At 44.5% G+C, this 24301-nt stretch overlaps 1 protein-coding gene and 1 long non-coding RNA gene across 12 annotated transcripts in view; both read left to right on the forward strand.

Annotated features, from left to right (window-relative positions):
• LOC118360259 (rho GTPase-activating protein 39-like) overlaps positions 1 to 5038 on the forward strand; it is a 161128-nt gene extending 156090 nt beyond the window's left edge. For 3 of the 11 annotated variants that reach the window (XM_052481697.1, XM_052481707.1, XM_052481706.1), the window contains 2 exons: positions 323 to 518; positions 738 to 5038. In XM_052481697.1, coding sequence (XP_052337657.1) covers positions 323 to 517 — 195 coding nt within the window. In that variant the 3' untranslated portion in view covers position 518; positions 738 to 5038. The other 8 variants (XM_052481698.1, XM_052481699.1, XM_052481702.1 and 5 more) reach the window with 8 other exon arrangements.
• A 5207-nt stretch (positions 5039 to 10245) lies between these two features.
• LOC118359545 (uncharacterized) lies at positions 10246 to 24146 on the forward strand. The gene is made up of 2 exons (XR_008082793.1): positions 10246 to 11304; positions 20330 to 24146. It is a non-coding gene; the product is annotated as an uncharacterized LOC118359545 (long non-coding RNA).
• Positions 24147 to 24301: the final 155 nt, after the last annotated feature.

The raw sequence follows: 24301 nt of genomic DNA on the forward strand, positions 1-24301 counted from the left end.
TTTTCGGGACATTGTCTGCTAACCCATCTATAGGTCTCTCTCTCGCTCGTCTACCCTCTTTTTCTTTCTCTCCTCTCTTGATTGATTGAATTATTGGGGGAAAAACATGCACTGACTATAACCCAGGGGATAACGTGTTTAAGTGAAATTCACTTGTTTCCAATGTGGTCCCTCTATAAATGTTTCATCTGTCACTGTATGTTTTGAAGTTCCACCTACATAATAACTAGATGTATTAGTATAAACACAACAAACACCACATAAATGTTTCTGACCTTGATTCTCACCCTAAACTCATCCACTCTCCCTCTCCCTCCTGCAGGTGTTTGCTCAGCCCGTCAATGTGAGTAAGACCAAGATGGACGTGAATAACCTGGCCATGGTAATGGCTCCCAACTGTCTCCGCTGCCAGTCAGATGACCCACGCGTAATCTTTGAGAACACAAGGAAGGAGATGTCCTTCTTACGCATGCTCATTGTTCACCTGGACACCAGCTTCATCAAGGGCCTCCTCTGAGGTAGCCAACTCTATCCCTCTTCATCAAGGGCCTCCTCTGAGGGAGCCAACTCTATCCCTCTTTATCAAGGGCCTCCTCTGAGGGAGCCAACTCTATCCCTCTTCATCAAGGGCCTCCTCTGAGGGAGCCAACTCTATCCCTCTTCATCAAGGGCCTCCTCTGAGGGAGCCAACTCTATCCCTCTTCATCAAGGGCCTCCTCTGAGGGGCCTCCTCTGAGGGAGCCAACTCTATCCCTCTTCATCAAGGGCCTCCTCTGAGGGAGCCAACTCTATCCCTCTTCATCAAGGGCCTCCTCTGAGGGAGCCAACTCTATCCCTCTTTATCAAGGGCCTCCTCTGAGGGAGCCAACTCTATCCCTCTTCATCAAGGGCCTCCTCTGAGGGAGCCAACTCTATCCCTCTTTATCAAGGGCCTCCTCTGAGGGAGCCAACTCTATCCCTCTTCATCAAGGGCCTCCTCTGAGGGAGCCAACTATATCCCTCTTTATCAAGGGCCTCCTCTGAGGGAGCCAACTATATCCCTCTTTATCAAGGGCCTCCTCTGAGGGAGCCAACTATATCCCTCTTTATCAAGGGCCTCCTCTGAGGGGGTCATCTCTTTATCCATCACCATGCCCTGGAGAGTTGCACTTGTTCATCAGCCCTCAACTATAGCTGCTCTGTCTTTCTATCATACAACTCTACAACTGTCTACCACCTTATTCACAACAAGCCCTCTGTTCCTTCACACTTCTCATCAACCATATCACATCTCAACCCTAGATTCCCTCTGGTTCACGAACACAATAGCCGGAGGATCACAGACAGTGGACTGCACAGACAGTGGACTACACAGACAGTGGACTGCACAGACAGTGGACTACACAGACAGTGGACTGCACAGACAGTGGACTGCACAGACAGTGGACTACACACAGTGGACTGCACAGACAGTGGACTGCACAGACAGTGGACTGCACAGACAGTGGACTACACAGACAGTGGACTACACAGACGGTGGACTGCACAGACAGTGGACTGCACAGACAGTGGACTACACACAGTGGACTGCACAGACAGTGGACTGCACAGACAGTGGACTACACACAGTGGACTGCACAGACAGTGGACTGCACAGACAGTGGACTACACAGACAGTGGACTACACAGACAGTGGACTACACAGACAGTGGACTACACAGACAGTGGACTACACACAGTGGACTGCACAGACAGTGGACTGCACAGACAGTGGACTACACAGACAGTGGACTACACACAGTGGACTGCACAGACAGTGGACTGCACAGACAGTGGACTACACAGACAGTGGACTACACAGACAGTGGACTGCACAGACAGTGGACTACACAGACAGTGGACTACACAGACAGTGGACTGCACAGACAGTGGACTGCACAGACAGTGGACTGCACAGACAGTGGACTACACACAGTGGACTGCACAGACAGTGGACTGCACAGACAGTGGACTACACACAGTGGACTGCACAGACAGTGGACTGCACAGACAGTGGACTACACACAGTGGACTGCACAGACAGTGGACTGCACAGACAGTGGAATACACACAGTGGACTGCACAGACAGTGGACTGCACAGACAGTGGACTACACACAGTGGACTGCACAGACAGTGGACTACACACAGTGGACTGCACAGACAGTGGACTGCACAGACAGTGGAATACACACAGTGGACTGCACAGACAGTGGACTGCACAGACAGTGGACTACACACAGTGGACTGCACAGACAGTGGACTACACACAGTGGACTGCACAGACAGTGGACTGCACAGACAGTGGAATACACACAGTGGACTGCACAGACAGTGGACTGCACAGACAGTGGACTACACACAGTGGACTGCACAGACAGTGGAATACACACAGTGAACTACACAGACAGTGACCGGGTATCTAGATGGTTTTTCGTGCTCCGAATCATCTTCCCTTATTGTTTGAGACTTTGGGACAAGCTCACATGTGATGGTAGTGGGAGACTGTTTATCCGTTGGAAAGCAGGACATACAGTACACAGTGTTCTTGGGCTCGTGTTAATGACTGCAGCAGAATCAGTGGAATGGTATCAAGCACACGGTTTCCAGGTCTTTCATGTCTTTCCATTTGCTCCATTCCAGCCATTTATTATGAGCCGTCCTCCCCTCAACAGCCTCCTGTGCTACTGTTTCTGCTCCAAACACTGGACCGTGCTGCCGTGAGATTCAGCATGTGAAGAAGAACAATCGCAATACGAGACTATTATGCACAAGAAGCATGTGTGCAGGGAAAGGTCCAGAGACAAATGTGTAAATATGATGATGTTTTTATTGTGGGGGGAATTAGTTCCTGCTTCGAGTGCCACATATGTATCTGACTGCCATGGTAGTGAATGATGATGATGTCTCATCTCGACAGAATCTGTATTATTCCGTTCTCTTTTCCTTTATTATGTGTGTCTGCAAAGCAACGATTTCCTTCGCATTTCATTTGGAACGCTTTTTTGACTAATTTGAATATGAATTCTGTCTGTGTTGCCAGAGCTGCAGGATGAGTTGATAGTAAGGTTTAGACTTCTCCACTGGCTGCAGAGACAGATTCCCCCTCTGGGCAACAACAAATATAGATATTTATTTCTAAACGGTTTCTCTTCAAATAAAAATGATAAAACCCATCAGTTGGGCAGAGATGTGTGTACATATGTGAGAGACAGAGTCTCAGATTAAAATGAGGAAAACACATTTATATTCTCCTCAGCAGTGGAGTTGGGGGGGGCTAGGGAAAATCTGTGGAGCACTTTCTGCTGTTTTACTCCAGACAATTACATTTGGCTTATTTTTGGAGAGGGCCAAAAATATTTTTATCCTCCCTTCAGTGGAACACAATTATACCTTTGATGGAGCTTGTAAAAATGCTAATTTGAGCTATTAGCAGGTCAGGGGAAAGGGATGCAGGAGAAAATGAGAGCGCTGCTGCCTGGACCTAAAGCCTTAGCCACGCAGACAGTGGTGGATTTACAGTGCAAGCCAAAGGGAGAGGCAATCTGGCAGTGGTTTAAGGGTCTGGGGGTACATTAGTTTAGTGCCATATACTGGGAGGACAAAAAACACGCCGATTTAGTATTTTTAGACAATATTGCCTAACAAGGACTTTCCTATTCCTCAAAATCGTATGCCACATAAGGAGAAGAGGGTTTAAAATCCATATTTCAGCTGTCTTAAGGGCCATGCGGTTTCCGTTATATTTAGCAGTGTGGTCAGGGTTTAGGTTTTAATGCCCCACATGTTTTCTCTGTGTCTACCTCATCTTAGTGATGGGGTCTGTGCTGCGAGGCTTGTGTGTATGTATACGCACGTGTACGTAAGTACTTTGCACATCAGTGTGTGTGTGTGTTTGCCGACTATGCGTGTGTCAACTGTAAATGTGTGTGTTTGTGTGGTAGGAGTCTGTTCATATAGCATATGCTCCGTAGTTACTGGAAGCTGGAGCCCCTAAATTAGAGGGTGTGTTTAGCCAGAAAATTGCATCTAGAGGTTATATGGTTGTTAACCCCTTTTCTGCACTCACAGCATTTACAGCGGCCGCTCCTTCGTTTCCTGCATTAATGCTTTACTGTTCGTCTTACGAAAACCCAAGCCACCGAGAGTTGGGTACTCCATAGCCACATCAGAGGACACTACCCAGCTTTCTCCTCACCTCTAGCCAGCAGGGGCAGCTCTGAGGTGGGGTGGAGAATGGCTATGCAGGGCCAGTTGTTCTGGGAGTGCATGAGAGATATATACTGAGCCTGCAGAACGAGGAGGGAGAATTCAGGAGCCAGCAGTCACTGGTCTATTGCTAAAGTTCTTGTAATTGTATCACAATGTGAGTGTTCTTCTAGAATCTATACACAGACCTTTAATAAAACAGCTGTGGACCTGTAATTAAGACACTGAACTCCTGAAGCTCTGGTTTAACTCTTCTCCATCCTGTGTTCTTCAGTTGCTGATGATTCATATATATATATATATATATATATATACACAGTGTTATATATGAATAGTAGCATGGTCTTTGGTCACTGAATGTTCAAAACAATGACGGTTATAATAACATGATTCCACAATATTGTGAAAAAGAGTTCCATTCTTCAGTAATGTCATTATTCTCTTAGTTTGACATCAATGCTTACGATGCGAGTCAGCGGTGTAATTTCTTGATTTGATAAATCATTTTGGACTCTTTTTTTTTTTTTTTTCCTAACTGGAATGAGTGTTGATAATGTTTGTTGAGATGATAAACTGAAGTGTGTCATGTTTAGACTGTGTTTGATGACAGTTACATGCGTGTGCCCCCCCGTCCATTGTGCTTCCTCTTCCCTGGCCCTCACATGATGGGTGCTATTGACTCGTTGTAAATATGCTTGCAGGTCTTTTGGGTATGTTGGTGTGAGTTTTCGAAAACAAGAAAAACAGCAACGGTGATTGTGTGGATGGATTTATTTCATAAATAATTGAAAAAATAAAGTTTGTAAACAAAATTTGTCATCACTTGTTTTATACTGAACAAAAATAAACATAACATGTAAAGTGTTGGTTTCATGAGCTGAAATATAAGATCCCAGAAATGACATACGCACAATATTATTATTTCTCTCAAATTGAACACAAATTTGTGTACCTCCCTGTTAGTGAGCATTTCTCCTTTGCCAAGATATTCCATCTGCCTGACTGGTGTGGCATATCAAGAAGAAGCTGATTTAAAAACATGATCCTTGTGCTGGGGACAATAAAAGGCCATTCTAAAATGAGCCGTTTTGTCACACAACACAATGCCACAGATGTCTCAAGTTCAGGGAGCATGCATATGGCATGCTGACTGCAGAAAAATGTCCATCCGAGCGGTTGCCAGATGAATCCCAGTTTCAACTCTACCCGGGCAGATGGCGTCGTGTGGGCGAGCGGTTTGCGGATGTCAACGTTGTGAACACAGGGCCCCAAGTAACTTCACACAGCCATCGGAAAGCAGTGGAACAACATTCCACAGTCAACAGTCTGATCAACTCTATGTGAAGGAGATGTGTCACGCTGCACACCAAATACCAACTGCTTTTCTGATCCATGCTCCTACTTTTTTTTTTAAGGTATCTGTGACCAACATATTCATATCAGTATTCCCAGATCATGTGAAATCCATACATTTGGGCCTAAAGAATTTATTACAATTGACTAATTTCCTTATATGAATTGTAAGTAGGTAAAATCTTTGACATTTGCATGTTGCGTTTACATTTGTGTTAGTTAACAAGGGATGAGTTGAACTTGTGCACGTCTCCCATTGACATCAATATGCATTTCAGGGTTTTAGTCTGGTGACCTACAGAAACATGGAGTAGATGGCCAGAGGCCAGCGTTTACACAATTTTGGTTGCGGGGGCCGAGGATACCATTAGGTATGTTATGATAGAATGATGTCTTTCACAGCACCTAACACATCCCAACACTGTCACATCTGAACGTATTTGACAAATAAGCAGCATATGTTACCACAATCCCAACAGAGCCGTGGTAACTCTGTGTTAAAGCAAAGCTCTGGTATCTTCCTGGACAGCTGTAAGCATCAGGCCAAGTCGAGGAGAATAAGCAGCATATGTTACCACAATCCCAACAGAGCCGTGGTAACTCTGTGTTAAAGCAAAGCTCTGGTATCTTCCTGGACAGCTGTAAGCATCAGGCCAAGTCGAGGAGAATAAGCAGCATATGTTACCACAATCCCAACAGAGCCGTGGTAACTCTGTGTTAAAGCAAAGCTCTGGTATCTTCCTGGACAGCTGTAAGCATCAGGCCAAGTCGAGGAGAATAAGCAGCATATGTTACCACAATCCCAACAGAGCCGTGGTAACTCTGTGTTAAAGCAAAGCTCTGGTATCTTCCTGGACAGCTGTAAGCATCAGGCCAAGTCGAGAATAAGCAGCATATGTTACCACAATCCCAACAGAGCCGTGGTAACTCTGTGTTAAAGCAAAGCTCTGGTATCTTCCTGGACAGCTGTAAGCATCAGGCCAAGTCGAGAATAAGCAGCATATGTTACCACAATCCCAACAGAGCCGTGGTAACTCTGTGTTAAAGCAAAGCTCTGGTATCTTCCTGGACAGCTGTAAGCATCAGGCCAAGTCGAGAATAAGCAGCATATGTTACCACAATCCCAACAGAGCCGTGGTAACTCTGTGTTAAAGCAAAGCTCTGGTATCTTCCTGGACAGTTGTAAGCATCAGGCCAAGTCGAGGAGAATAAGCAGCATATGTTACCACAATCCCAACAGAGCCGTGGTAACTCTGTGTTAAAGCAAAGCTCTGGTATCTTCCTGGACAGCTGTAAGCATCAGGCCAAGTCGAGAATAAGCAGCATATGTTACCACAATCCCAACAGAGCCGTGGTAACTCTGTGTTAAAGCAAAGCTCTGGTATCTTCCTGGACAGCTGTAAGCATCAGGCCAAGTCGAGAATAAGCAGCATATGTTACCACAATCCCAACAGAGCCGTGGTAACTCTGTGTTAAAGCAAAGCTCTGGTATCTTCCTGGACAGTTGTAAGCATCAGGCCAAGTCGAGGAGAATAAGCAGCATATGTTACCACAATCCCAACAGAGCCGTGGTAACTCTGTGTTAAAGCAAAGCTCTGGTATCTTCCTGGACAGCTGTAAGCATCAGGCCAAGTCGAGAATAAGCAGCATATGTTACCACAATCCCAACAGAGCCGTGGTAACTCTGTGTTAAAGCAAAGCTCTGGTATCTTCCTGGACAGCTGTAAGCATCAGGCCAAGTCGAGAATAAGCAGCATATGTTACCACAATCCCAACAGAGCCGTGGTAACTCTGTGTTAAAGCAAAGCTCTGGTATCTTCCTGGACAGCTGTAAGCATCAGGCCAAGTCGTTACCACAATCCCAACAGAGCCGTGGTAACTCTGTGTTAAAGCAAAGCTCTGAATAAGCAGCATATGTTACCACAATCCCAACAGAGCCGTGGTAACTCTGTGTTAAAGCAAAGCTCTGGTATCTTCCTGGACAGTTGTAAGCATCAGGCCAAGTCGAGGAGAATAAGCAGCATATGTTACCACAATCCCAACAGAGCCGTGGTAACTCTGTGTTAAAGCAAAGCTCTGGTATCTTCCTGGACAGCTGTAAGCATCAGGCCAAGTCGAGAATAAGCAGCATATGTTACCACAATCCCAACAGAGCCGTGGTAACTCTGTGTTAAAGCAAAGCTCTGGTATCTTCCTGGACAGCTGTAAGCATCAGGCCAAGTCGAGAATAAGCAGCATATGTTACCACAATCCCAACAGAGCCGTGGTAACTCTGTGTTAAAGCAAAGCTCTGGTATCTTCCTGGACAGCTGTAAGCATCAGGCCAAGTCGAGAATAAGCAGCATATGTTACCACAATCCCAACAGAGCCGTGGTAACTCTGTGTTAAAGCAAAGCTCTGGTATCTTCCTGGACAGTTGTAAGCATCAGGCCAAGTCGAGGAGAATAAGCAGACCTGCAATAAATAAGTCTGCAAAATGCACAAAATACAGGAAACATTTGAGTAAATGAGGGTTCTGGTGTGGGGTGCATTTTCCTTGCATGGTTTAGGTCCACTCATCATCCCCTTAGAGGGCAAGGTAAACACCAATAAATACACAGCCATTCAAAGTGATGACCTTCAACCTGTTGTGAACCATTTCTATGCTGATGGGCGTGGTCTCTTCCAGGATGACAATGCTCCCATCCACAGGGCACAAGTGGTCACTACATGGGTTTGATTAAACAATTGCGACCTGGCAATTATCGAGCACAGTGACTGATCATTATCAAGGAAAATACAAAAGCACATTGCTGAAGTTGCTCTTAAAGGCCCAGTGCAGTCAAAAACTTGATGTTGCTGTGTTTTATATATATATATATATATACTCTGCTCAAACAAATAAAGGTAACACATAAACAACACAATGTAACTCCAAGTCAATCACACTTCTGTGAAATCAAACTGTCCACTTAGGAAGCAACACTGATTGACAATAAATTTCACATGCTGTTGTGCAAATGAAATAGACAACAGGTGGAAATTATAGGCAATTAGCAAGACACCCCCAATAAAGGACTGGTTCTGCAGGTGATGACCACAGACCACTTCTCAGTTCCTATGCTTCCTGGCTGATGTTTTGGTCACTTTTGAATGCTGGCGGTGCTTTCACTCTAGTGGTAGTATGAGAAAGGAGTCTACAACCCACACAAGTGGCTCAGGTAGTGCAGCTCATCCAGGATGGCACATCAATGCGAGCTGTGGCAAGAAGGTTTGCTGTGTCTGTCAGCGTTGTGTCCAGAGCATGGAGGCGCTACCAGGAGACAGGCCAGTACATCAGGTGACGTGGAGGAGGACGTAGGAGGGTAACAACCCAGCAGCAGGACCGCTACCTCTGCCTTTGTGCAAGGAGGAGCACTGCCAGAGCCCTGCAAAATGACCTCCAGCAGGCCACAAATGTGCATGTGTCTGCTCAAACGGTCAGAAACAGACTCCATGAGGGTGGTATGAGGGCCCGACGTCCACAGGTGGGGGTTGTGCTTACAGCCCAACACCGTGCAGGACGTTTGGCATTTGCCAGAGAACACCAAGATTGGCAAATTCGCCACTGGCGCCCTGTGCTCTTCACAGATGAAAGCAAGTTCACACTGAGCACGTGACAGATGTGACAGAGTCTGGAGACGCCGTGGAGAACGTTCTGCTGCCTGCAACATGTGGGGTGGCATTTCTTTGGGGGGCCGCACAGCCCTCCATGTGCTCGCCAGAGGTAGCCTGACTGCCATTAGGTACCGAGATGAGATCCTCAGACCCCTTGTGAGACCATATGCTGGTGCGGTTGGCCCTGGGTTCCTCCTAATGCAAGACAATGCTAGACCTCATGTGGCTGGAGTGTGTCAGCAGTTCCTGCAAGAGGAAGCCATTGATGCTATGGACTGGCACGCCCGTTCCCCAGACCTGAATCCAATTGAGCACATCTGGGACATCATGTCTCGCTCCATCAACCAACACCACGTTGCACCACAGACTGTCCAGGAGTTGGTGGATGCTTTAGTCCAGGTCTGGGAGGAGATCCCTCAGGGGACCATCCGCCACCTCATCAGGAGCATGCCCAGGCGTTGTAGGGAGGTCATATAGGCACGTGGAGGCCACACACAGTAATGAGCCTCATTTTGACTTGTTTTAATGACATTACATTAAAGTTGGATCAGCCTGTAGTGTGGTTTTCCACTTTAATTTTGAGTGTGACTCCAAATCCAGACCTCCATGGGTTGATACATTTGATTTCCATTGATCATTTTTGTGCGATTTTGTTGTCAGCACATTCAACTATGTAAAGAAAAAAGTATTTAATAAGAATATTTCATTCATTCAGATCTAGGATGTGTTATTTTAGTGTTCCCTTTATTTTTTGGAGCAGTGTATATATTTTCACAATATGATGTTGGAATAACTGTGAAATTGTGAAAATTATGATAATGTACTTTTAGTGTAAAAGCTGTTTGAAAAGACCACCCGAAATTACAGCCTGTTTTGGTGGGAAGGAGTTTTGGCCTTCCACGATGACATCACCATGTGGTAAATTAGTTAAAAGACCAGTAAGAAAGAGCGTTCCGAACCTCTCTGCCAACAACAGCTTCCCCCTCCCCTCCCCACTCCTACAGTTTTTTCAAAATTCTTGCTAGAGAAATTGCCCTTTGCTAAGAAGCTTTATTTTTTTTACCATTGAAATTGAAAACAATCACAGGAAGGAACTTAATTGTTACCTAGAAATTATTTGATATTGAGGTAACGTTTGCATTGGACCCTTAATAAACTATAATGAGAAGTGGCTGGACATAACATCTACATTATATATGTACGGAGTTGGTAGCAGTTGCAAGGAGATCTGTTCTCCTAAATTACAGCAATACTGCTCTCTGGTGGACAGATGTTTTATAGCATTTGTTTACGTATGGTTACATGAGCAATGCAAAACACAAGTTCATCAAATGATGACTACTGCATTTCATACAAAAGAGGACTTAAGTCCTAATCTTCTCAAAGTCCAACATATAGTGTAGGTTCATCACAAAGCCTGTACACTGGGATATTTTAACACAAAGGGGAATCAAAATGATACAGAATATAATTGAAAAATACAAACTAAAAAAGCACATGGATCATCACTGTGCAGCCTATATTCTCTCTCTCCAAGACAAAAAAATAATGCGAGAAACGATTAGAAAACAGGAAAAAAAAGTTACATTTCATAATAGAAAGAAATCGAACATTTTATGTACACTTCTTGTTCTTGAGCTAGGAGGCAGTTTTATTTCTACTTTGCACATTTTTCCATTGCAAATCTACCATTCCAGTGTTTTACTTGCTATACTGTATTTACTTTGCCACCATGGCCTTTTTTTGCCTTTACCTCCCTTCTCACCTAATTTGCTCACATCGTATATAGACTTATTTCTACTGTATGTTTGTTTTACTCCATGTGTAACTCTGTCATTGTATGTGTCGAACTGCTTTGCTTTATCTTGGCCAGGTCGCAATTGTAAATGAGAACGTGTTCTCAACTTGCCTACCTGGTTAAATAAAGGTGAAATAAAAAATAAATAAATAAAATAGTGCAAACGCATTAGTTATCTGCTTAGGAACTGTGACCTTGCTCTGCCAGACAACATACGTTGTCCATAGAGGCCCGAGGAGCACGTTGCTCGAAGGATTTGCAACGCAGTGTGAAACAACTGCGGAGCACAAGGTAAACGTCTATCTAGCTTCTTTGTAAAGAACATATACACTGTATTTAAATGTAGCTGTATAATGTACATGTAAAACTAAAATGTAAAAGGTTTTGGTGGCGGTAATGGTGTGACGCTTCTGTGGATATGAAACTTGCCTGCAAAGCGTGCGTGATGATGTCCGTCTCGTCTTGGTAACGTTAGCTAATATTCGCTAGCTACAGCAAAATAATTTGTTTAGGGAAAAGTTTGGAAACTCAAGTGAAGTATAGTATCTAATTGTATTTATTTGATTTGGTGCATAAGTGAAGTTAAAGTTCTGTGTTCTCAGACTGTGGTTACGGGGGCCCCGGGAAAGGAAACCACTGATTGACAGTGGCTGCATCCTATGAAACGTCTGTATCGACATTCCGTCATAAATTGTAAACAGTCATTCATTCGATATCGGCGGAAGTAGCTATGAGTACAACGCGGAAGCGAACTTTTCTTTTTACAGTGTTAAATTATGGTTTTCACTGTTTTAACACAATTACGTTAACAGATTAGAACACGTGCATCTGTTAGATAAAGCTTTTGGAAGTTTATGAGGAAAGTGTTATTTGTCAAGGAATAATTGTGCAGGCATTCTGACGTCGCACGCACGTTTCATCCGCGGGCCAACTGGATTCAGATATTTACTGTACATTAATCGCATGTCATGTTTTTGATAGCACCGGTTTTAATATGTCTATGGGTTTAATGTAAAGTCACGGTTAGTGCGCTGTTTAATTTAAATAAATCAGAAACTGTGTTAGCGCTTCTGAGAATGTAAACAAGATCGAGTCGCTCTGGATAAGAGCGTCTGCTAAATGACTTAAATGTAAATGTAAATGAGTCACTTTTGTCCGACTTCTATCACTGTCACTAGCTAGGTTTCCATCCGATTGCCTACAGATTTTCATGTGAATATACATATGGATTCGCTGTGGATAAAAACAAAATCAGTGTTTGTTGACGTAGTGCACACAATGTACCTTTTCGCTTCCATTTTCAGGTGCCGAATAAAATAAAACAACATGCAATGTGTTTGCATTTTAAACCTGACCGATAGTTTTGTCACAAACTGTTGCGTTAAATAGCAAACGTGGCCAAAAGTTTTGAGAATGACACAAATATTAATTTTCACAAAGTTTGCTGCTTCAGTGTCTTTAGATATTTTTGTCAGATATTACTATGGAATACTGAAGTATAATTACAAGCATTTCATAAGTGTCAAAGGCTTTTATTGATAATTACATGAAGTTGATGCAAAGAGTCAATATTTGCAGTGTTCACCCTTCTTTTTCAAGACCTCTGGAATCCGTCCTGGCATGCTGTCAATTAACTTCTGGGCCACGTCCTGACTGATGGCAGCTCATTCTTGCATAATCAATGCTTGGAGTTTGTCAGAATTTGTGGGTTTTTGTTTGTCCACCCACCTCTTGAGGATTGACCACAAGTTCTCAATGGGATTAAGGTCTGGGGAGTTTCCTGGCCATGGAACCAAAATATTAATGTTTTGTTCCCCGAGCCACTTAGTTATCACTTTTGCCTTATGGCAAGGTGCCCCAACATGCTGGAAAAGGCTTTGTTCATCACCAAACTGTTCCTGGATGGTTGGGAGAAGTTGCTCTCGGAGGATGTGTTTGTACCATTCTTTATTCATGTCTGTGTTCTTAGGCCAAATTGTGAGTGAGCCCACTCCCTTGACTGAAGCAACCCCACACATGAATGGTCTCAGGATTCTTTACTGTTGGCATGACAAAGGACTGATGGTAGCGCTCACTTTGTCTTCTCCGGGACAAGCTTTTTACAGGATGCCCCAAACAATCGTAAAGGGGATTCATCAGAGAAAATGACTTTACCCCAGTCCTCAGCAGTCCAATCCCTGTACCTTTTGCAGAATATCAATCTGTTCCTGATGTTTTTCCTAGAGAGAAGTGGCTTCTTTGCGGCCCTTCTTGACACCAGGCCATCGTTCAAAAGTCTTCGCCTCACTTTTGCGTGCCTGCTGCCAAGCAAGCTCTGTACTGGTGGTGCCCCGATCCCGCAGCTGAATCAACTTTAGGAGACGGTCTTGGCGCTTGCTGGATTTATAGATTAAATATCCACGCGACATGTTATGTGGTCTTCCCACTACGAACAGTCGGGAAAGCACGCTGTTCATTAGGGTACAGATTAAATCAATTCTGATCACTTCACTGGGTGGTGAAAGTGCAAGGTTATGAGCTCAATTGATGCTCATCTCCAATAAATATCGAGGGGCTTATTCTGGTGACATGATCATCGATGCTTGGCGGTCGTTGGACAACTAAAAATAATATTGTCCATAATAATCTCGTCATGTAGGCTGGCCTACCCGCACTCGCTATATAGCGCAAACATTTTTTGTGACACAACGATCAGTAGAGTTGAAAATGTGATGGTAACCCATTTAACTTTTTTTTTTAAATGTTTTTATTCACTACTTGGGAATTTAACCGCAAATACGATGTATGTGCTCTACCTCATCATACACAGCTTTTTAACTGCAATAAGTCAGTTTGATGGAAACACATCTCTGGTGGGAAAATGTGCATATTGTATTTGTGTACATTTTTGAATATCTGCATGAAGGGCTGTCGCCAATTTGATGTAAACCTAGCTAATGAGGGGATTCGATTGAAGTGGCCCGGGTAGGCATAGTTTGCACCGGGTGAAAAGTGATTGCATTTGTTTTGGAACTTGCAGGCCTCCTGGGTATGAGCCAAGTGCCCAGTTCTGGCCGACCAAGTTTCAAATCCAATTTTATTGGTCACATACACATGGTTAGCAGATGTTAATGCGAGTATAGCTAAATGCTTGTGCTTCTAGTTCTGACTGCAGTAATATCTAGCAAGAAATCTAACAATTCCACAACAACTACCTTATATACACAAATGTAAAGGGATGGAATACGATTATGTACATATAAATATATTGATGAGCAATGGCCGAGCGGCATAGGCAATAGATGCAATAGATGGTATAGAACATGATATACATATGAGATGAGTAATGTAAGATATGTAAACATTATTAAAGGGGCATTATTTAAAGTGACTAGTGATCCATTTATTAAAGTGGCCAATGATTTGAGTCAGTATGTAGGCAGCAGCCTCTCTGTGTTAGCGATTGTTGTTTAACAGTCTGATGGCCTTGAGATAGAATCTGTTTTTCAGTCTCTCGGTCCCAGCTTTGATGCACCTGTACTGACCTCGCTTTCTGGACGGTAGCAGGGTGAACAGGCAGTGGCTCGGGTGGTTGTTGTCCTTGATGATCTTTATGGCCTTCCTGTAACATCGGGTGGTGTAGGTGTCCTGGAGGGCAGGTAGTTTGCCCCCGGTGATGCGTTGTGCAGACCTCACTACCCTCTGGAGAGCCTTCCGGTTGTGGGCGGAGCAGTTGCCGTACCAGGCGGTGATACAGCCCGCCAGGATGCTCTCGATTGCATCTGTAGAAGTTTGTGAGTGCTTTTGGTGACAAGCCAAATTTCTTCAGCCTCCTGAGGTTGAAGAGGCGCTGCTGTGCCTTCTTCACGATGCTGTCTGTGTGGGTGGACCAATTCAGTTTGTCTGTGATGTGTATGCCGAGGAACTTAACTTGCTACCCTCTCCACTACTGTTCCATCGATGTGGATAGGGTGTTCCCTCTGCTGTTTCCTGAAGTCCACAATCATCTCCTTAGTTTTGTTGACGTTGAGTGTGAGGTTATTTTCCTGACACCACACTCCGAGGGCCCTCACCTCCTCCCTGTAGGCCGTCTCGTCGTTGTTGGTAATTAAGCCTACCACTGTTGTGTCGTCCGCAAACGTGATGATTGAGTTGGAGGCATGCTGGCCACGCAGTCGTGGGTGAACAGGGAGTACAGGAGAGGGCTCAGAACCCACCCTTGTGGGGCCCCAGTGTTGAGGATCAGCGGGGTGGAGATGTTGCGTACCCTCACCACCTGGGGGCGGCCCGTCAGGAAGTCCAGTACCCAGTTGCACAGGACGGGGTCGAGACCCAGGGTCTCGAGCTTGATGACGAGCTTGGAGGGTACTATGGTGTTAAATGCCGAGCTGTAGTCGATGAACAGCATTCTCACGTAGGTATTCCTCTTGTCCAGATGGGTTAGGGCAGTGTGCAGTGTGGTTGAGATTGCATCGTCTGTGGACCTATTTGGGCGGTAAGCAAATTGCAGTGGGTCTAGGGTGTCAGGTAGGGTGGAGGTGATATGGTCCTTGACTAGTCTCTCAAAGCACTTCATGATGACGGAAGTGAGTGCTACGGGGCGGTAGTCGTTTAGCTCAGTTACCTTAGCTTTCTTGGGAACAGGAACAATGGTGGCCCTCTTGAAGCATGTGGGAACAGCAGACTGGGATAGGGATTGATTGAATATGTCCGTAAACACACCAGCCAGCTGGTCTGCGCATGCTCTGAGGGCGCGGCTGGGGATGCCGTCTGGGCCTGCAGCCTTGCGAGGGTTAACACGTTTAAATGTTTTACTCACCTCGGCTGCAGTGAAGGATAGTCCGCATGTTTTGGTTGCAGGCCGTGTCAGTGGCACTGTATTGTCCTCAAAGCGGGCAAAAAAGTTATTTAGTCTGCCTGGGAGCAAGACATCCTGGTCCGTGACGGGGCTGGTTTTCTTTTTGTCATCCGTGATTGACTGTAGACCCTGCCACATACCTCTTGTGTCTGAGCCGTTGAATTGAGATTCTACTTTGTCTCTATACTGACGCTTAGCTAGTTTGATTGCCTTGCGGAGGGAATAGCTACACTGTTTGTATTCGGTCATGTTACCGGTCACCTTGCCCTGATTAAAAGCAGTGGTTCGCGCTTTCAGTTTCACGCGAATGCTGCCATCAATCCACGGTTTCTGGTTTGGGAATGTTTTAAGCAGGTGAGTGAGGGCTGGTAGGGAATGCTGAGAGAAGCAGCTGAATGAGGGCTGGTAGGGAAGGCTGAGAGAAGCAGCTGAGCGAGGGCTGGTAGGGAATGCCGAGAGAAGCAGCTGAGTGAGGGCTGGTAGGGAATGCTGAGAGAAGCAGCTGAGTGAGGGCTGGTAGGGGATTGTCACGACTTCTGCCGAAGTTGGTCCCTCTCCTTGTTCGGGCGGCGTTCGGCGGTCGTCGTCACCGGTTTTGCCACCGATCCACGTTTTGTTTTTCCATTTGTTTTGTCTTCATTGTACACACCTGATTTCCATTTCTTAGTTATTGGTCCCTATTTAACCCTCTGGTTTCCCCATTGGTTTTGTGCGTGTTTGTTGCGTGTTAAGCTGTCGCGTTTGTTTGTGAGTTGAGTTTGTTTCCCTACGTGGAATATTTTGTTGTTTTGTTGAGTAAAGACCTTTATTTCTCATTCCCGGTGTCCTGCGCCTGACTTCGTCCCACCTGCTGCACATTGACTCTTGACAGGGATGCTGAGAGAAGCAGGTGAGTGAGGGCTGGTAGGGAATACTGAGAGAAGCAGGTGAGTGAGGGCTGGTAGGGGATACTGAGAGAAGCAGGTGAGTGAGGGCTGGTAGGGAATACTGAGAGAAGCAGGTGAGTGAGGGCTGGTAAGGGATGCAGCTGGCTGATTACAGCTGCCACACGTGATATGCACATGAAAGTGAAGTGGATATCATTGGACCTGTGCATACCAGTGGCTAGTGACTAGTGGCTGATGCTTAAATTCAACTTAATTTAAAAACAAAACAGACTTTATATAAGTTGCTCTGGATAAGAGCGTCTGCTAAATGACTAACATTTATGGGACAGTGTGTGTGGTATACGTCTCACCATCCAGATCCTTCTCGATGAGGTCCATCCTGTGTGTGACTTGGTTTTACATGGCCTCAATGTGATCCAACAGGTTGATCTGCCACTGCTAATGCAGCACACAGTCTTTGTCTGGGTCTGGGTTTATGTCTGTGCTGGGCTCCACCTCTTCAATCTCTACCTCCCTCCTCACATACTGCTTCTTATACAGGTCCACACCCTGGAAACAGAACATGACTTCTTATACAGGTCCACACGCTGGAAACAGAACAGAACATGGCTTCTTATACAGGTCCACACCCTGGAAACAGAACAGAACATGGCTTCTTATACAGGTCCACACCCTGGAAACAGAACATGGCTTCTTATACAGGTCCACACCCTGGAAACAGAACATGGCTTCTTATACAGGTCCACACCCTGGAAACAGAACAGAACATGACTTCTGATACAGGTCCACACCCTGGAAACAGAACAGAACATGGCTTCTGATACAGGTCCACACCCTGGAAACAGAACAGAACATGGCTTCTGATACAGGTCCACACCCTGGAAACAGAACAGAACATGGCTTCTGATACAGGTCCACACCCTGGAAACAGAACAGAACATGGCGTCAAAGGCAAACAGATTTGTCATGAATCCAGCTACCGTACTTTAGTTTTCAGATATCGTCTCTTCATCACAACTTACACCAATTCTAAGGCATATATTGGATATGATGAATGTTGTAACTACTGACACACAATCATCTTCGAGAAGGAGTACAGACCTTGTCTGGTTGTAGGGTAGTGGGGTGAATCTTGGTCCAGTCTTGCAGCAGGGAGCTAGGGTAGAGCTTGGCTCTGTCTGGGTGCAGTGGGCCACCGTAGAGCTGTGCCAGCTCCAGCAGGTCCTCAGTGCTCCTCAGGCTGTCCTGCAGCTCAGAGCCTCCCGGTGTCTCCACCACCAGCCTCTGCTCCACCGCTGGGTAGTACGCCCACGGCTTCTGGTAGAAGTGCTCACTGCTGATATAGGAAGCGTTCGAGTCCTAGAACGAGGTTGGGCTCTTCTGAACCCTGTTGGGCTGCACAGCGTGTGTTGAAATTGATGTTGCACTCAGCGTGTCGCCCACCTACCACTGTCATCAGACCCAACACTCTTAACCACTAGACTACCTGCTGCCCTTACAACTGTCATCAGACCCAACACTCTTAACCACTAGACTACCTGCTTCCCTTACCACTGTCATCAAACCCAACACTCTTAACCACTGGACTACCTGCTTCCCTTACCACTGTCAGACCCAACACTCTTAACCACTAGACTACCTGCTGTCCTTACCACTGTCAGACCCAACACTCTTAACCACTAGACTACCTGCTGCCCTTACCACTGTCATCAGACCCAACACTCTTAACCACTAGACTACCTGCTGTCCTTACCACTGTCTTCAGACCCAACACTCTTAACCACTAGACTACCTGCTGCCCTTACCACTGTCATCAGACCCAACACTCTTAACCACTAGACTACCTGCTGCCCTTACCACTGTCATCAGACCCAACACTCTTAACCACTAGACTACCTGCTGCCCTTACCACTGTCATCAGACCCAACACTCTTAACCACTAGACTACCTGCTGTCCTTACCACTGTCATCAGACCCAACACTCTTAACCACTAGACTACCTGCTGTCCTTACCACTGTCATCAGACCCAACACTCTAAACCACTAGACTACCTGCTGCCCTTGCCACTGTCAGACCCAACACTCTTAACCACTAGACTACCTGCTGCCCTTACCACTGTCATCAGACCCAACACTCTTAACCACTAGACTACCTGCTGTCCTTACCACTGTCAGACCCAACACTCTTAACCACTAGACTACCTGCTGCCCTTACCACTGTCAGACCCAACACTCTTAACCACTAGACTACCTGCTGTCCTTACCACTGTCAGACCCAACACTCTTAACCACTAGACTACCTGCTGCCCTTACCACTGTCAGACCCAACACTCTTAACCACTAGACTACCTGCTGCCCTTACCACTGTCATCAGACCCAACACTCTAAACCACTAGACTACCTGCTGCCCTTACCACTGTCATCAGACCCAACACTCTAAACCACTAGACTACCTGCTGCCCTTGCCACTGTCAGACCCAACACTCTTAACCACTAGACTACCTGCTGCCCACCACTGTCATCAGACCCAACACTCTTAACCACTAGACTACCTGCTGTCCTTACCACTGTCAGACCCAACACTCTTAACCACTAGACTACCTGCTGCCCTTACCACTGTCAGACCCAACACTCTTAACCACTAGACCCAACACCCAACACTCTTAACCACTAGACTACCTGCTGCCCTTACCACTGTCAGACCCAACACTCTTAACCACTAGACTACCTGCTGCCCTTACCACTGTCATCAGACCCAACACTCTTAACCACTAGACTACCTGCTGCCCTTACCACTGTCATCAGACCCAACACTCTTAACCACTAGACTACCTGCTGCCCTTACCACTGTCATCAGACCCAACACTCTTAACCACTAGACTACCTGCTGCCCTTACAACTGTCATCAGACCCAACACTCTTAACCACTAGACTACCTGCTTCCCTTACCACTGTCATCAGACCCAACACTCTTAACCACTAGACTACCTGCTGCCCTTACAACTGTCATCAGACCCAACACTCTTAACCACTAGACTACCTGCTGCCCTTACCACTGTCATCAGACCCAACACTCTTAACCACTAGACTACCTGCTGTCCTTACCACTGTCATCAGACCCAACACTCTTAACCACTAGACTACCTGCTGTCCTTACCACTGTCATCAGACCCAACACTCTAAACCACTAGACTACCTGCTGCCCTTGCCACTGTCAGACCCAACACTCTTAACCACTAGACGACCTGCTGCCCTTACCACTGTCAGACCCAACACTCTTAACCACTAGACTACCTGCTGCCCTTACCACTGTCATCAGACCCAACACTCTTAACCACTAGACTACCTGCCACCTATACCAATGTCTGTTCCATACCACTGTCATCAGACCCTGTGTGGCACAGAAATGATTCATTTTAGAGATACATTTAAATTATCCAGTTGAAGGAAGATACATTTTTACATGGATGTAAGTATGATGGAACTGTTATTTATTCTTACCATGTCTTCCTCACTCGGTCTCTCCCCTTTCTCTCCCCCTCCTGCTCTTCTTGCTCCTCCTCCTGCTCCTCCTCCTCCTATCCCTCTGCAGTGTTGGAGAGTAGGCTGGACTACACAGGGGAACTGGATCCTCCTGACCCATTGACCCGATTGCCTCAGCTCAAACATCTCATCAGACAGATGGTCAGAGACCTGGGCATCAGATGTCCCTCTGCTCCACCAACACATGAGTGCGCCACTGAGTTCATCACTTCACCACAGAGACCTGGCTGGAGCAAGGCCTAGCAAGCAAGACTACAGTACAAATGATGGGTAGGGGAGTAACACAAACTGTCCTTAATCAGTTATTATTCCAGCTAAACTATTGTAAACAGAGTACAAATCCTTTTGAAAAATTACATTGCTTCTTGGATTACTTTTAATATCAGAAAAAAAATACATTATGACACCTTTTCAGTTTTCTTAATGACAGTCAATTCAGCATTTTTTTTAAAAAAGGCCCAAGTTTAAGTTTGTTCCAACTGAGCAAGTCTGACCGGATGTCAGAGACCACTATGATGACACACCAAATGATGACCACCAATCAAAGACCACTATGATGACACACCAAATGATGACCACCAATCAGAGACCCCTATGATGACACACCAAATGCATTTGATGGATCTTTTTCTGTCTTCTGTCCAAAAGTAACTGAAAGTAATCAGATTGATAATGAGTTTGGATAATCCAAAAGTTACGTAACTGATTAAAATTGTGGACAGGTAACTGTAACGGATTACATTGTTGAAGGTAACATATAGTCCACAACCCTGTGTGTGGGTTACATGGACAGAGATGTTAACAGGGGATTCCTGAGATACCTGCTACTACTGACAATTCAGGAATCAACAATATGAAATGTCTGGCAACCTGCATTCCTGCCATGGTGATGAAGGATGGATAGGACAGGCTACTTTTCTAAAATGCAAGAAAAATAAGAACAGAACATAACCGTGTTTAACACTTTTAGTTTAGTTTTTATTAATTTGACCATTTAAAAAAAAAAGCAAGCACACATAAAACTTAAAAGCCATACATGAAACGTAGGTTTTTGATTGTAAGTCAACCCCTCCTAATAATATAGTTCTTGCAATTAAATGTAAAACATGGTGAATACTTTGTTTTTGCTAACATAAATAATCTATATCTAACAGGGCTTTATGATTGGATGGTTTTGCTGAAAGGTTCAAATGTAGACCACTGTAGGCTTTTTCTTCTACAGTTCTATTAAATGTTTATATAACATTACACATGTTTGTTCAATGTAAGCACAAATGTATCTAATCCTATGTTTCAAATGCATATTTTTTTATTAGTGTTTCAATTAAATGTATTTGGAAAAAAAATCGCTTAATAATTATGTTTTAAGATCATAAAAATAAGGGTCACACTTTGTTTGGATAGTCCGGATTTTCCATCTGTAGATGCTCTACAGATAGTTTGGCCATCTGTTGATAAGGCTAAGGTTAGGTTTAGAATAAGGTTAGGGTTGGAGCTAGGGGTAGCGTTAGTAGATGGTTAGTTGAAATGTTACTGATAGTCTGTAGATTGTCTACAGATAGTTTGGCCATCTGTTGATAAGGCTAAGGTTAGGTTTAGAATAAGGTTAGGGTTGGAGCTAGGGGTAGCGTTAGTAGATGGTTAGTTGAAATGTTACTGATAGTCTGTAGAGTGTCTACAGATAGTTTGGCCATCTGTTGATAAGCAACTGCTTGCTAAGGTTAGGTTTAGAATAAGGTTAGGGTTGGAGCTAGGGGTAGCGTTAGTAGATGGTTAGTTGAAATGTTACTGATAGTCTGTAGAGTGTCTACAGATGGACAATACAAAAAGTTATACAAAAAAACAAGTCATTTTTAAAAGGAGGGGAAATATTTTCATATTTGCAAATATTGTCCTGTCTTTTGAATGTCCAGAATGTTCTTGAGAATAGATGGTATCTTTTCTATTGTCCTTTTTAATAACAAATGTTTCTTTCCTCATAGATATTGACGTAGTATAGTATACAAAGTTATTTAGAGGAGATTGCCAATATTCATACTTTTACAAACAAACTGTATATTTTGTAAATTGTACTACTCTGTTAAGATATTTCTCTTTGATTTAAATATTTAGTTGTGATGTTCGTTTTTTCTTATTATTTCATGCGGGCACTATGCTCTTATTCTTTTATATATTGTGATTCAGAATTTAATTTATCTTTTTTTGATTGCATCTTTGTAATCAGTAAGTGTATAGCACGTATTCCATAGAGTATAGGACTGTGTCACAGTATATTTAGTACTGATATACTCAGTACATTGCCTGTGTATCCTTCCCTGGTGGGTAGAACTAGAGGGTGTGTGTGTGTGTGTGTGTGTGTGTGTGTGTGTGTGTGTGTGTGTGTGTGTGTGTGTGTGTGTGTGTGTGTGTGTGTGTGTGTGTGTGTGTGTGTGTGTGTGTGTGTTGACTGAAGAGCAGTGGGGGGAAAGCAGATGGAGCCAGCCCAGCATATGGCCCCACAGTGTGTAGTCAGAAGGCTCTGGAGTCCCTTATGGCAGTGCCACCTCTGCGTTTCCTTGTACCATATCAGGAATATTACTTTGGTTTCTTTCTATTGTGCATTTTCTTAATCTTTGCATGTGAAATGGGTATTTTTATTTATCCTTTATTTAACTAGGCAAGTAAGTTAAGAACAAATTCTGGTCAACAATGACGGCCTACCCCGGCCAAACCCTGACGATGGGCCAATTGTGCGCAGCCCTATGGGACTCCCAATCATGGCTGGTTGTGATACAGCCTGGAATCAAACCAGGGTCTGTAGTGACTCCTCTGCACTGAGATGCAGTGCCTTAGACCACTGCGCCACTGGAGCCGCAAATTGATGTTTAATGTGACCCATTTCAGAATGATTTGTTTTTCCTTGCTGTTTGTTTCAATGGTTAATAATACTTTATACGTCAGCTGCTTGCTAAGGTCGGGTTTAGAATAAGGTTAGGGTTGGAGGTAGGGTTAGTAGATGGTGTCACTCCCCGCACCGGAACATCAATATAGGTGCATTTAATTATTATTCCCCAAGTTTCTAGCAACATTAGCTTGCTACTGATGGTATTAGCTATGCAGATACTAAGCATAACTGACAAGGATTCATTAATTTGAAGTACCAGAGATCTATACAATCTTGCTAGCTACCGAGCTCACTCCTCGCAACGAGCGCGAGGTTCTCGCTGTCTGTTGGTTTCACTGCTTTGCGCATCCGGTCGTCTCTGCCCACCTCACTCACTTCTGGTGAGTTTTTCACTTTAGCTGTTTTAGTAAACGCATCAACTCCCCTCATTAAGCTAACTTCCCGCATTTTAATTACATTTTAATTAACAGCCATTTAACCAGAAATGTCAAATTCTTGCACATTCTACTCATTTATTTAACTAGAAAAGTCCGTTAAGAACAATTTACAATGACAGCCTTCCCCGGCCAAACCCCGACGCTGGGCAAATTGTGTGCCGCCCTATGGGACTCCCAATCATGGCTGGTTGTGATACAGCCTGGAATCAAACCAGGGTCTGTAGTGACTCCTCTGCACTGAGATGCAGTGCCTTAGACCACTGCGCCACTGGAGCCGCAAATTGATGTTTAATGTGACCCATTTCAGAATGATTTGTTTTTCCTTCCTGTTTGTTTCAATGGTTAATAATATTTTATATTGCAGCTGTATGTTGGCAGCGTCAGACTTATCAATGTATGTTTTTTAATGTAATTAATTTAGTCATGAGAGGACTGAGATTTAGCTTTACCCAGGACCCAACACTGGAATTGTGCTATTTTTGTTTAATAAATAATTATTTAAGATTTCCATGCAAGAAAATAAACCTTTTTATTTATCGAAATTACGTGTTGTCTGTACGTTGTGTTACTCTTCGAACATTATAATTCAGACCAGACGAGCAAGCATATGATATGCGAATTCACGATCTAACATTGCCCAGAATCAATCTAGGGAAAGTAACTAGGTCAATATCAGTATTCATTTTTAGATACATTTTAA

Source organism: Oncorhynchus keta, chromosome 27, assembly GCF_023373465.1.
Source record: "Oncorhynchus keta strain PuntledgeMale-10-30-2019 chromosome 27, Oket_V2, whole genome shotgun sequence".
NCBI lineage: Eukaryota > Metazoa > Chordata > Actinopteri > Salmoniformes > Salmonidae > Oncorhynchus > Oncorhynchus keta.